Source organism: Borostomias antarcticus (genome assembly GCF_949987555.1).
Source record: "Borostomias antarcticus genome assembly, chromosome: 5".
Classification (NCBI taxonomy): Eukaryota; Metazoa; Chordata; class Actinopteri; order Stomiiformes; family Stomiidae; genus Borostomias; species Borostomias antarcticus.
The window spans coordinates 28,223,650-28,238,569 of record NC_140238.1 but is presented as its reverse complement, the minus strand read 5'-3'; the positions used below and the strand labels follow the sequence as shown (position 1 = coordinate 28,238,569).

The following is a 14,920-nucleotide window of genomic DNA, read 5'->3' as shown; positions in this document are numbered from 1 at the left end:
ATGAGCAGGTTAGCGCCTTGCATGGCAGCTACCGCCATTGGTGTATGAATGTGTGTGTGAATGGGTGAATGAGAGGCCATTGTAAAGCGCTTTGAGTGCCGCTAAGGTGGAAAAGCGCTATATAAGTGCAGTCCATTTACCATTTGTGAGCCAAGTGCTCAGTCCAAGTTCTGTTCAGGAACCGGACTGAAGAGCATCTGTTCTTCTGCATGTTTTTCATATTAGGTGTTTTGGGAGGAAACCCTTGTGAAAACGGGGAGAACATGCAAACTCTGCACAGAAAGGCCTGTAAACCTTCTTTCTGTGAGGTGACAGTGCTAAATATTGCGCCACCGTGCCACACGTGAGCGATTTTGGGGTTCAGGGTCTTGCTCAAAGACACTTCGGAACGCTGCCAGGATCTGGGATCGAACCGGGGAACTTCCGAGAGGAGTGAACATGGAATGGGATCTGGAACCTGAACGTCACACTTGCGTGATGTCTGTCAATCTGCTTTTAGATCTTCAATTGAATTATCGTACACAGAGTAGCTGAGCCTGGAACCTCTTCTAAGACAAGCCCTGATTCATAGTAGCCAATATGTAGAGGCCCTATTGAATCACAGCTGATTAAACACTACTGTAGTCACACCGTTCAGAAACCAATTTAAGCACAGGCAATGGGAAAGCAAAGTGAGGATGTATGCATGATAAGCAGTTAGTGTGTGTGTGTGTGCGTGTGTGTATGTGTGTGTGTGTGTGTGTGTGTGTGTGTGCGCGCGCGCGTGCATATGTGTGTGTTTATTGGATCACTGTTTATTAAAGCGTCAGTGGAAATTTTAAGCATACTTGTGTTATCGCTTCTCTACACCTCATAAAAAGCTATAAACACACACACACACACACACACACACACCTACACCTACACCTACACCTATACCTACACACACACACACACCTACACCTACACACACACACACACACACACACACACCTACACACACACACATATGTAAGGCAAAAGCCGTGTCATGAGCACCCCTCCATAAAAGTTCTTTCATAAGTACTTAGCTGAACCAGTGCAGGGAGGACAGTTCCTCTCAGATCCCCTGGCCAACACATCAATGGGAAACAGATGACAACCATCAGTACACAGAGAAACAGACAGGCACACTGTGAGAGAAAGAGACAGATATAATAAAGATTGTCATTCTATAATCTGAGCCTTTAACACTGTCTATTATACCCATTGCTCAACCAACTAGAAGAAGCAATGTTACAAGTAAAAGGCCTACTGTATATGCATTTGCAATTTGCAACTGCTGAATCCATCCGGAGTGGGAATGAGGTCTCTTGTGACGTGTCCTTTGATTGCTGAATAAAAATCAGTCAAGCTATCTGTCGAGCTTCATGCCTCACATCGCAAATCCTGCAATGTTAACACCCCGCTCCGTTCAAATCCCCTTCCTACTGTATCGCATGGAGCGGTTGGTTTGAGATGCAGGTGTTATACTTTTAGAAGTAAGAGGCAAAGGAAACCTTTCCTGTCATCACGAGTCAGAAAAAGCTGTTTTTGTTATTCACAGAGAGAGTGCCACAGACGATTTGTCATTTTTGAAATTATTACACTCATCTGCTGCCATGTGCAAATAAATCCATGGAGTCTGGCTGCAGCAAGAACTTGTTCCCAGGCTGATATGAAACACATCCCCTAATATTACTCAAGAGCTCGCCCTTCAAAAGCCCTCCTCAGAGAGTTCACAGAGATAAAAGCATTTTGAGGCCTGTTTGCTATACGGACAAGCAATGGCTTTGCTTGAAAATGTGCACTTAATTTGGATCATTTCAGACTTGATGAGCTCTGAACATAGAGGAGTAAGATGTAGTGCCATCCCAGCATGCCCTAGACCTCCCATGATGGGCAGTATTCAGAATTACATAATGCTGCAGTTACAAAAGTTGTACCATATTAAAACATCAATGTACGGAAGTATCAACTATAGACAAACTATATATCTGAACTCTAGTGTCTTTGACATCACATGGCCCCAAATGTTGTGTGTGTCCAATGGAGAGGTTAGCTATTATAACACTTTCATTTAACTGATTTATCATTAACTTATGGCTGGTAATATTGTACTCCTCACATCCCTTCTGTTCTTACTGTCTTACACAACATATCCGGTCTGTTAGTCAATGAATACATAAATACATGACAGGTGACATGTGAGTAAACATTCAGAAAGGGTCGTTCAACTTGCCAGGTCAATTGCAAGAGCCCCGCCCCCCGGATAACATTGTGCCGCTAATTACTATTTCCATTTCCTTTGGTAACTTTGCCCCTGGACCACATGATTTCAGGCGTGCAACAAGGCTGCTGAAGTATATTTTCCCTCAGATGCTAATACCCCAAGCATAGACCCAATAATTATAACCATTGTAACTTAACAAAACAGGCAGCACTAAAGGGTATTCTAGGACAAACCTCCAGCCACTGCACATGGTTTGTCTAAGGCCTGGTAGAGCAATAAAACTGTATAATGTAGGTTACCACACATTGTTTGGTAGCCTAGTGTTTATTTGACATAAACGAGCTGCCAGGCCACTGATCAGTGGTCAATATCAAGGATTTGGCCATGTATACTGTATACTACTCCTAATGGGACGCTGAGAGATTTTGAAACAAAAACAAAAGCTTGATCAATCTACATGTTTAATCTCAATCTATTATGTTGAATCTCTATGAGCAATGAAGCAGTCTCACTTGCCCCAAACTATTTTTTGTTCGTTTTTTTTTCCAGCTGCTCGAAACTCTAGATGCTGTAGGCTACAAATGCTGTAGATGTCAGTACTGTTTTATTATTGTAAAGCAGCGGCGCACTCTAGTGGCACATAAGCATGAATACACCATGGGGCACATAAACTGGGCAGTCTAACCGTTGGAAACACAAAATGAGAAATTCTTTCAATGATAAATTGCTATTTTACCAGGTACAAGTTCGAACATGGCTGAGCTCATTGCAATAGAATGGTCACTTTTACATCTGGGATGATTTATCTCATAATTAAATGTATATCATAACAAAAGGCGGACACATAGTGCTACCACCTCGGCTAATGTGGTAAGTGATATGGGACCTTTAGTAACCTTTATTCAACATCTCATATGAAATAACGCACCTTTGCACAACAATGTCCCACTCCCCATTCATTTCCCTGCATCTTAATTTCCCTGGATCACTGGGATAAAATATGCCCTCCACGAATCATCCAATGTGCTTTAATGCAATGCAGTATCCAACCACTAGATGTCAGTCTCTAATGAATAATGCAGTTGATGGTTGCTGTCACTGATTGTTCTTTTACGATAATACATCATTGGGTTGTAGACCAGAGACCATTGACGATTTCATCTTACATTGAAATGACAATGAAACATAGCAGTATAACTAATTATTATAATCTGACCGCATGTCACTTAAAATCATCAGAAAATGTAGCCTAGCTGATATCTTAAATTCTCTCTAATCGGAGAACGTGCTAATTGATCAATAAAAGGGGGGAGCTTGTCAATCATATTACAAAAAAACACTGACATAACATACAAAAATGACTGACATAACTAATGAGCAATACGGCCTTATTATAACTCAGCTATTGGTTGAACAAGACCGGTAAGAACGCCTACTCTTTGAATTGACACCTCTTTTCACCAATAGAAATCGTATTCTTGCTGCAAAGAGGCGTGGCTTTAACGGGAAACGTCTGCCGAAACCCCTTTGTATCAGCAAATCACGGCTGGCTTTGGGCGGGATAAGCGGAGCTTGTGCTGTTGAAATCAGCACAGCCCAGCTACTATTAAGAAAAGATAGCCTGCGAATCGTGTGTTAAGTGTCTAAGCCAAGATTAAAAGGCACATGTTAGGTAGAAACGGGAGCACATGTATGAATTCAGATACTATAGCTAATATAGTGCAAGTAATACAAAGTACGTATATGTCAGATGTCCGACTCCAAGTCGTATTTTGGATATTGCTGCGGCTGTCCCATTTCCAAACGGAAACCATCTCTGGACAGCCAGCTCTCGCTAGCTTGCTAATTCTTTAGGACAAATTTCATCATTTAAACAACAAACTGAATGTTGGTTTTGTCATGAGTCCGGCCGGGTGCTCCCATGTGAACGGTTATAAGGTGGACAATTGGAAACAAAACCTGCGAGTCATTTACCAGTGCTTTGTTTGGAGCGGGAGTGCCGAAACCAGGAGACGAAAGGTAAAAACAACAGCAGTGCAAAAGCTGGGAAGCAAAACATCAATATTGCACATATATACAGATAGAAGGAGCAAATGTAACTGTGCATATGACGCCCCACACAGTTTGAAGCACTCAAATATTGGACAGAACCATGATGAGCATCAATGCTTTGCTGAATGTGTGTGACTGCTAGCTGGCTTTTGGGGTCTGCAATCAAGGATCAATGAGCTAGCAGGCTAACTGCTGCTCTGAATCGCTTGATTAACGTGGGTATCTTCCATCTCTGGCAGTGAAGGATGCTAAGATAGCTAGTTAGCTGCTCGGTTAGCCAGCTAGCAACTGCAAGCTACCCCACTATCAATTTGACGTCCAGTCCATTTGTGTATCTAGCTAGTGCTACCGCAGATGCCTGTGTTGTACTAGCCTGCTAGCTGGATAGCCAGCCTACTAGCTCGCTACCTGATAGCTAAACACTCGTGGGCTTCAGGGTGCAACATAGCTAACGTTAGCTTGTTATAACGTGAAGAAGGAATGCACTTTAATAGCTATGCTCTTAAGTCGAAGTAGCTAGCGTCTAACGATAGTCCGTTGGACCCGAAACGGAGTCTTTCCCATTGCACTAAGATAGCAGGCTAGGTAGCCAACGTTAGCTAACTTTAACTCACGCCCTGAAAGGTTTCGATTTGAAGCTAGTTAACGTTAGCTGTACTTAGCCAAAGCTTTTGTGCTGCCCCCCCCCTCACATTGTTCAGTGAGACGGACACCCCCTCCCAGTTCTCTTTCTTTCACCCAAGAGTGTGAATGCAGGGGGTCGTAAGCTCCGCACACTTCCCTAGCTGTTTTCTTCCACCATCTGCGGAATACAACCCTCTCTGTCAATTGAAGCATTCTTGTGCAAGATTTTTAGGCTTAACTAAAACACCCAAATGTAAGCTGCTTTAACATTGGTATCATATGTCATCATAGTTGATTTATCATTTGTTTTCACTGGCAATCCCAGCACATCTTACATGTATCATACATTTTTATTTCGTTGTTGATTAAATAGGTGCTTCAGAATGATGCGGGATGGACATCATTGGTGAGTTGAACCCCCCCTCCTGCTTGCACTGACACAGAGGTCAAATATGACTCATACCGCTGGATTGCTTCCTCTCTCCTCACCCTCCCACAAATGTCTTTCCCAGTGCCATGCCTGTCATTGTGTTTCTCCAAGGACATTTATCCCTGCAGGACTTGTTGCCAGCCTGTGTCCTAGACAGATACAGTGCAACACCGGAGGATGTGTGGGTGGGTGCCTAGCACAGGGACGCGTCAGCACGCGGGGTTGAAGCTATAGCTCAACCGCATTGGTCGTAATGACCGCGATCGCAGCAGCGTCGGCCTCGTTAAAGCAAACGGCTCATGCAAGGCTGGTCGATGACCCTTTTGTTTGTACAGTACTGTGGTCACCGAGCCTGGCTGTTAACACAGCGCCTGCTCTCTCTCTCTCTCCATTCTCCTGTACATCATCGTGATTAACTTTGCTTTTCGCCCCACGGTCTCCCGAGTGTCTTCTCTCCAGAAAGTAATTAAGCGGCGCTTCCTTCGGAGCCTGCTGCGTGCTGCTGAGTACGAGCGGCGCTCCCAGTGGTACCGGCTAGGCCGGGGCTGCAGCAGCGCTCCCAGTGGTACCGGCTAGGCCGGGGCTGCAGCAGCTCTCCCAGTGGTACCGGCTTGGCCCGGGCTGCAGCAGCGCTCCCAGTGGTACCGGCTTGGCCCGGGCTGCAGCAGCGCTCCGACGAGCCCGAGACTGGAACCAGAGTCGGGCGGGGAGGGGAGAGCAACACAGCGTATGGATTCCGCTGGTCCCAAATGCATCAAGATCGTCACGGTCTCTCTGTCTCACAGGCCCATTAGCCAAGACCTGTCCTCAATCAGATACGCGTGTAGTGAGGATTATATTGCGGGCATTGGTATATTACCCTGCCTATGAGCTAGACTCGGAAGCGCTGGCTTGTGCCAGATAGGTGGGTGTGAGCACTGTGCATTGGACTTGACTGACATCATCTCGGTTCGCTGAAGCTCTCTAGTTCCCCCTCTCTCTCTCTCTCTCTCTCTCTCTCTCTCTCTTTCTTTCTCTCTCTCTCTCTCTCTCTCTCTCTCTCTCTGTCTGTCTGTGACTGTGAGGCTATTAGCTTTTGGCGTCCACCACTGAGTTTGTCCAAATGAATCGGGGACACTGCCCCTTTCAGTCTTGCATTATTGTGCGGCCAGTTAGAGGAATTCCGACTCATTGTCCCAAGTTCCCTCGGTGCCATGGTCAGTTTTGAAAGCCTCGCTGTCCCTGTGCTTTGCCCCCCGACCAAACACTGCTGTCTTGTTTATCATCAGGATTCTCAGAATTATGTAGCCTCTTATGCAAACAGGACAAGGCAATGAAAGTAGACAAACTTCATAGTGGATATTTGTCCTTATTCAGGTTCAAACTGAGGGGAGTTTCAACCCTGTGTCTAGAGAGAATTCTTAAGCTACAGTACTGTCCAATTTAAGGAAAGAAACTCCCTTTTTTCGGCATTAGGACAGGCCTTTTGGTAACCTGGATAACTGCCCAGTTTTGCTCAGGGTCTCTGTACTACTACTACTACTGTAATACTTTCTCATGGATTCCTCAGCGTCATCACCACTCGACTTCCCATCCCGAAATCTCAGCTTGTAGCTAGTTTTGTCACTGATGTGCCTCTGTCATTGTCATGACTCATGGCCTAAATGTTTATCATGACAACAGTAACCAAAATAGTCGACTGAAGAACATTTTAACAATGGGACTAGTTGCACTATAGTGTGGAGGACATCCTTCACAGTTACAAAATGTTCTCTCGGGGGTGGATCTGTCATCAGCAAGACGCCGCTGTCCTTGCGAGTGTTTGATGGAAATGATTGTTCTGTCACAGTCGAGCCACAGTGAGTTCCATTGTTAATGTAAGGTAGCAGGAATGCCAGACCTCCTCGCGGATGTGGGTGTGGGCCGCTTGTATACCCCCCTAACCGAACGGCCGTATGGCGAGGGCCGCCTCTACCCTGTCACTTCACAGTACACCTCACTCTCATCTCATCTATTTTATCCCTTCACAGCCTGCATGAGAACCAAGCCCTGAGGCACACTAGGCTCAGAATCCGCCAGCGACCCGGGACTCCCTTCCCCCAGGCTAGCTCCTCTTTTGGAACAGCGAGGACCACTGCAATTTTTTGCACGTACGGCGTGACGTATAAAGCAGCGCGTGGCCACAACGCGCGGCTTTGTTCTGTTCTCGGCCTACAGCGACAGACCGACAGCCCGGGAGGCAGGCGAGGACCGGGTACGTCGCCCGCTCGCCTCGTCTCCGCCGCGCCCGCCACGCCTGCTCTGCCGGCTGTCGTAGTCAGATCTCCGGGGCGAGCGTCTGGTACTAGGGGGGGCCTTTTTTGTTAAACAGCTGCCCGACACCTGTTCCTGGGCTAGGCTGGTGTGCCGCTGTGGGGGGGGGGGGGGGGGGGGGATGCGGATGGGTGGAAGGAGGGAGGGAGGGAGAGATGGAGGGAGGGAGGGTAGAGAGAGGGATCGCAGGTGACGACGGCGAGGGATGGTTTCTCTCCGTCACTCAGCACAGTTGAGCGGCCGGGCTGCTATAGATGAGTGTTAGCAAGTCCTCCCCCCCCCCCCCCCGCATCAGTTCATTTTCACACCTAGCCGCGGTGACACATCTCTCTAGCCTTCTACATAGGACATGCACTTACTGATACTGCATGGATATTGCCTGATTTGGGCCCTTAAGCCGAGAGATGGCACCTCTGCTTTACACGCGTAGGGCTGTGTTATTGGTTTGGTGCCTCTTATTGTGGTGGTCACCTTGAGAGCTGGCTGGGAGAGGGACTGTTTGTATGTCACCTGACGCTCGCTGAATTCCCATTTCGTTTGCCTTCATTATTCAGTCGGAACAGGCTCCCATTGCGGCTGTTTTCCGTAATGGGCGTTGTCGAAGGCGTGCTCAGCGATTAGCTCGCCCCCTAAACAAGCACGCCGCGCAGTTTAATTCAAAGGACGCTGTTCGGCCTGACTGGAATTCCAACCAAGGGATCACTCCGGAAGAGAGCCTTTCCAGACCCCGAGACGCATTTTGAAAATTCAGATTCCGGGGCTGGAGCCAGGCTATTTTGTATGTGTGTGTGTGGTGTGTCAATGTTAGCTCCGATGAAAGGAGATCGCCACAATCACGACTATTTGAATGCACTGAGGTTCCAGGAGACCAAAGGACAGTATTAAGGAAGGTGAGTTAGGTTCATGCAAGTTTCTTTAATAAATCGACTGCTAAGCTTTCGGTCACAAGACCTTCATCGGGGCAAAGGGGCTTTGGCTTTTCCCTGATGAAGGTCTTGTGACTGAAAGCTTGTTGGCACTTGATTTATTAAAATTGCATGGACCTGAGTGTGCAAAACCTCCTTCCGTAATGACGTTAGCCGAGATGAAAGGAGAGGAGAGGAGGGTGACCGAACGGAATCCAACTCCAGCCCTTTGCGCCCTCTCCGGCGGTTTTAACTGTCACACATACTGTAGTTGGCATAGTCAGTGACATATGGACCTTAGGACTGCACAATTAATTGTGAATTAATCGCAATTATGACCTCCGCGCTTAACTAATCGCAAAAGGCCGCAATTAATGTGATTAATAATTTTTGCTTTGAATTGAGTGTGCTAGGACTACACGGACGAATCACAGGCACTTATGCTGTCTGACCAATCACATGCTTTCCCGCTGAGTGTGCTGTGCGCAGCAATTTCACTGAGAAGACAGAGCAGTAGGTCAAGACAAGTGTACCTGCAGCCGTGAGTAGTGAAAAAATGAGCAAAAACTAGGTCAGTTAGTTAGTAGCAAGAAAGGGATCAACGTCCGTGATTTGGGAGCATTTTTGTTATTATATATTAATATTATATAGGCTATTAAATATTAAACACAAATATTAATCGCAATTACCATTTTGAAGCAAATAATCGCTATTATTATCTTTTGTCATAATCGTGCAGCCCTAATGGACATTGCTTGAATCCCTGCTCGCCCCACTTGTCGCTCTCTCTCTCTCTCTCTCTCTCTCTCTCTCTCCTCCTCTCTCCTCTCTCTCTCTCTCCCCTCCCTCCCCCTCCGTCCGTCCACACCAGCCTCCCCGTGAGCCGTCGTCCTCCCCGTCTCTGGCAGAAATCAATTCTCGGTCGATACAGGGGGCATCGGTGGTGGAGACTCTTTCACCTGTTCGGCAGGTGGGCGGAATTAACACCGGGATGACGGCAGATCCGTATGAGCCCGTAGCCATGACAACGCGGCACATCCAGCAGGCCACGCGCCCGCGAGGCCGTACACGCACGCACGCACACACGCAAAACTCATCACATCAGTAGCTATTCAGGTAGCCTGTTCCTGCAGCTACTTAATTTCCTGTGTCAGGTCGACGGGGTTCTCGGGCATACTGATGACATTGTGACATCACAAGCGAAGTCGGCAGCAGCGGCGTCGGCCCAGTCTTTGCAGATCTCTTTGTTAGCTCTAGCGGTACGAGAACCTGATCCAGATTCCGGTCCATCCATCACGGTCCCCTCCACACACACAGGGCCTGTGATGATGTTCGACTCCAGAGCAATCTCCACGCCCTGGTGCCCCGAGGCTAGAACAATTAAAGCCAATTGAGCGATGCATAAAAGATGGGCTATTGGGGAGGGGGGGCTGACAGAGTAGCTCCGTCCTCGGCTGTGTTAATCGGCACTTTTTACGACGGGCTACTCAGTCGTGTGTTTTTTCCGTTGCCCCCCCCCCCCCCCCACACACACACCATTCTGTCTCCATCCTCCTTCGTCCTCCCCTTCCCTCCGTCTGTTTTTAGCCGAGGCTCGTCTTCAGGCGAGGCTCTGAAAGAGCGTGGCCGGGGAGCGCCTCGCAGCCGTAACCGGGAGAGTGATGCTCTGGTTTGGGTGGGGTGGGGTGGTGGGGGGTGGCCGGGGGGGCGGGGTCTGTGTATTGCTCAAACACTTCCCCTTTTAGAGAGGCACCAAGGAGGAAGTACCGCCTTTCTACTTCTCTTAATTTCTACTTCTCCCTCCTCTACCTGATTAGTTCCTCACTTTTACCCCGCCCCCGGACTCTCTACTTCATCTGGTGTGTGCTGCGCGCGCGTGTGTGTGTGTGTATGCACGTGTGTTTTGGAGCGTGTGTGTGTACGCGTTGCGTCGCCGGCGCGCCGACCGACCTGTTCTCTCAATCGACGTACGCTCCCCCCAAACTCGCAGCGCGCGGGGTCTCGTCTCTGACGTCCGGGGGGGGCGGCGTGATAAACGGATCCCAGCCGAGCGCGTGACGCAGAGCGGACAGAGAGCGGAGCGACGCCCCCCAGCGGGGTAGGGCAGTGATCCTCGGCCTGTTCCAGAAGGTTCCCACCTATTCATCATTTATAGTTTATGAATGGGTAAGGAGAAGGGAGGGAATATTCATGAAGGGTCGCGGTTATTTATGCCGCACGCTCTCTCTCTGTGGGTCGTCCTCGGACGAGCGCTCCGGCGGCGTTCCCGGTCGATCCTTCACGCTTCACAACCTCCTACGTTTTATCCATTTGGGGGTTCTTTCGCCTCGACATCCCTGTTTTATGATCTCGACAAAACGCATCCCTCCCTGGCTTACTTCGAAAACGACAGATCTCATACGGTAGCCGCTTAGAGGGTCGAGCGCTTTCGGGCCGCGTGTCCAGGTCGGAGGTCAGAGGGGGGAAGGTTCCGTCGGGAGAGGATCCCAACGGGGGCCCTGTGGCTCTCCTTCACGGGGGGGGGGGCGTGTCACCAGAACTGCCGTCGCAGATGAAACGCCAGTGTTGGGAAATCTCTGGCGTTCGAAACCACAGGCATTATCCTCAGATGAGTGGACGTGTTTATAGTTGGGGGCGGGATGAGATGAATGACGGCGTTTCACAACCTCGGCCACTTGGGAGAAGTCGCCAGTACCGCTTTGAAGGGTCGGAACGCTTCGTAACGAGAAACACGACGCCGCCTGACTTTGAATGTTTTTAATAAATCTGCTACGATCAGAGGAATGATAACATCCCACCACACTGCCACATCACTCTCTCTCCCTGTCTCTCTCTTTCTCTCTCTCTATCTGAGGAACTGAAAAGAAAAAACGATTACAGCAGAGAAGCAGAATGCAGCGAGAGCGCGAATGTGTTCCCGTCAACAATGACACAGCCACTTCTCTTCTCCTCATCCGTTTATCTCTTCATCTGTCACACTTCCCTTCTCCCCGTATCCACCTGTCCTGTGTTCATCCCTGCAGACAGACGGTCCTCTTCCTCTTCCCTGCATGTCCCTGCATGTCTCCGATCTGACCACCGCAGTTCCGTCATCTGGACTGAATTAGTTTGAAGCATCATGATCCATGCTTCCTTAGTCTGACTCCCTCTGTCCTGACCCACTTCTTTCTCCTTCTCTCCTCCCTCCTCCTTGCTTTCTTGCATCCTTCCTTCCTTCCTTCCTTCCTTCCTTCCTTCCTTGCTTCCTTGCTTCCTTGCTTCCTTCCTTCCTTCCTTCCTTCCTTCCTTCCTTCCTTCCTTCCTTCCTTCCTTCCTTCCTTCCTTCCTTCCTTCCTTCCTTCCTTCCTTCCTGCCCTCTCCTCCTGCTCCTCACCCTCCATCCTCTTCTCACCTTGCCTCTCATCCTTATTTTACACTCCCCCTCCATCCCGCCCCCTCCCCTCTCTCTAACCCTAACCGAAAGTGTCCGGGCAGCAGCTAGCGGGTGGCTCGTGCGACGTGACAGGCTTTGGTTTCTGGCCGCTGTCCAAGCCTTTCCTCCATCCCTCCCTTTCCTCCTCCTTTCCAGTTTCCACACCCTCCCTCCCTCCCTCTCTCCCTCCCTCCGCGTCTCCCGGATCCCACCCCGTCCGGCCGAGGGGCTGACATGGTCTTGGTCTGATGTGGTTTTCAGCCGCGCCTCTCTCTCCCCCGAACCAGCCTGTCGCCGCAGTCAAGCCAGCCAGTCCCACAGCCATCTGTCTCCACCCTGCCCCCTGTGAGCTAGTCAGTCCGTCCCGCAGCGTCCTCCTGTCTCTCCACTGTCGTCCCCCGTCCCCCCCCCCCCCCACACACTCAGCTGGGCCCCACACCGGCGACGCGCTCCCGAGCCCCCCCCACACCACCACACCGCTCCTCCTGACGCCTGCCCAGCCCAGTCGTCTCGCACCTCTACCCCGGCCCCTCTCCCAGCAGGGGGGGGGGGGGGGGATACGGGACGTCCAATATTCACAGGGTGCACTGATCCAGCTAAACTGGATACGGGCGAAAATCTAGCGGACGCGCACACGCTGATTTCCTTGGCAAGAGAGGACATGTGTCCTCTGTCCTGCCTTATTGCTCGTCCAGCCTCGTCTCCCCCCCCCCCCCCTGCTCTCGGACGAGAGATGCCAGAAGAGGAGGAGGGCCGCGCGCCGCGTGGGAACGGCCTATTTGGCGCCCGGCCCGCGGGGCTTTTGTCCCGTCTGCGGCCGCGCTTCGGCGATCCCTCCCGTTCCCTCCTGCGGAAGAGAGCGGGACGGGACGGGACACCGACCTGGCGGACGGAAACCCCCAGCGAGCGCGAGGCGGACGAGGGGCGGCGGCCGCGTCCTCGCTGATTGGTCGGCGTTAAAGTTAGCCGCGGGGAGCGGCGGCGGCAGTCGGAGGGGAGCCTCGCGAATACGGCAGGGGCGTGTTTTAAAAACAAAAAAAATTAAGCGTGCTGGCAGCTGCGGCCGCGTGCTCCGTCTGCGCTGCGTGCGCCTTTTGTGTGCGAACACAGCGCCACGGCCTGCTTAGTACGCCGCTCCCATAGACGGGGATGCTCCATGCATCCGTTCCTTCCGACCAGAGGAGATCATGCATCATGAAGCCCCCGGGAAGTCATCAATGTCACTGCAAAGCATGCTGGGAGTGGCCAGCTGACGGGCCCTGCTTTTCAATCCGAGGGCCCGTTTGGATTCTCCCCCCGTTTTGACGCAGCCCTTCCTTCCTTCCTTCCTTCCTTCCTTCCTTCCTTCCTTCCTTCCTTCCTTCCTTCCTTCCTTCCTTCCTTCCTTCCTTCCCTCCCTCCCTGGTTAAATCACTGATCAGATGTGAAAGGGCTGGTAACAGCTGCACAAGAGGAGCAAATACTTTCACCTATCCGCTCGTGTTAGATCCGATATTAAGCTGCTTCAGGGAAAGGGAGAAAGGACGTTTTCCCTTTTTTTTTTTTTTTTAAATCTTTTTTTTATTTTTTAGATCGTTTAAACAGGGCCAGAGCCCCTCCTTGCGCCGCCATCTGGCTAATGACCTGTCAATCGCTCCTCGGGGAGGGAGGGAGGGAAGGGGGTAGGACCCCAAAACCAAGGGGCCATCCATCACCTCCTGCGTGCGGACAGTCCATTGCTCCCCATTGTCCCCGCTGCTCCGGAGCCCGCTGACCAGCGGCCCGCCCTGGACCCATTGTTGGGAGCCGGCCTCTCTCTTTCTCTCTCTCTCTCTCTCTTCCTCTCTCTCTCTCTCTCTCTCTCTCTCTCTCTCTCTCTCTCTTTCTCTTTCTCTATCTCTCTTTTTCTCTCTCTCTCTTTCTCTCTCTCTTTCTCTCTCTCTCTCTCTCTCTCTCTCTCTCTCTTTCTTTCTCTCTCTCTCTCTGTGTGAAAAATGGGAGGGTAGCGATCATTAGGCCCATAGCTTATGGGTTCATTACAGCCTAAATACTGCAGCTTCTAAAGGCGGCCGAGAGTGTTAATCGTCCCTCTAAGGTATTGGGCCACGGCCGGGCTGTCTGTTTTCTCGGATTACCCCTTCCTGTTTGGGGAGCTCTGGGGCTCCTGATTGGTGCCTCGGGGACGGCCTCGCTGAGGGGGTTTGTGTTTGGCAAGGCGTTTTTTTTGGTCCGCCGAGCGGACCCAGGCGTTTGCCCGGGGTTTGTGTCCGTTTGTGTGCGTTGTGTGTGTGTGCGTTGTGTGTGTGTGCGTTGTGTGTGTGTGCGTTGTGTGTGTGTGCGTTGTGTGTGTGCGCGTTGTGTGTGTGCGCGTTGTGTGTGTGTGCGTTGTGTGTGTGTGTGTGCGTTGTGTGTGTGCACAGGGGACAGTTTTGTTTGGTGGGGGCATCTGGTAACTCTGAGGCTCGACAGATGATCACATGGCCTTTGTTGGGGCTGGACTATTCAGTGTCTGTGTCCACACACACAGACACACCCACACAGCACACACACACACACACACACACACACACACACACACACACACACACACACACACACACAACGGGTCTACTGCTGTCACTGCCCTCTGCCACCATCCCCACAGCCAGAGAGAATATTTGGGTTGTTGTCGTCATTGTTGTTGTTGTTGTTTGTGTAGCCTTGGGTTTCAGGCTGGAGTTAGTTTCCGCCCCCCAGATGAATTGGATAAATGTAGGTCTGGTGTCGACCGTCTCCTATTCCTGACCTTTCACAGGCTCGCCGCCGCGCCCGGCTGACTGTCGCACGCCAGCCATGCGTTCTGGCGCAGGCCCGCGGTTTTCCACGGCAACCAACCCATACCGGCTGTACGATTTAAGGGTGGGGAGGCGGAACGCGCAGTCAGCTCACATGATTGGTTGTTTCAGATTCAGGGCTCACGTGATTGGTTGTGTCAGATTTAGGGCATGTCTGTTTAC

General features: G+C 50.6%; 1 protein-coding gene across 4 annotated transcripts in view; it reads left to right on the top strand.

Annotated features, from left to right (window-relative positions):
- Positions 1-3,915: 3,915 nt before the first annotated feature.
- The window catches only part of LOC311308960 (ubiquitin carboxyl-terminal hydrolase 22-like), a 32,973-nt gene continuing 21,968 nt past the window's right edge, over positions 3,916-14,920 (top strand). For 2 of the 4 annotated variants that reach the window (XM_084438066.1, XM_084438065.1), the window contains exon 1: positions 3,916-4,249. In XM_084438066.1, the coding sequence (XP_084294192.1) occupies positions 4,130-4,249 (120 nt within the window). In that variant the 5' untranslated portion in view covers positions 3,916-4,129. Of the gene's footprint in view, positions 4,250-5,099; positions 5,160-5,279; positions 5,313-14,920 lie in introns of those variants that run through there. The other 2 variants (XM_084438068.1, XM_084438067.1) reach the window with 2 other exon arrangements.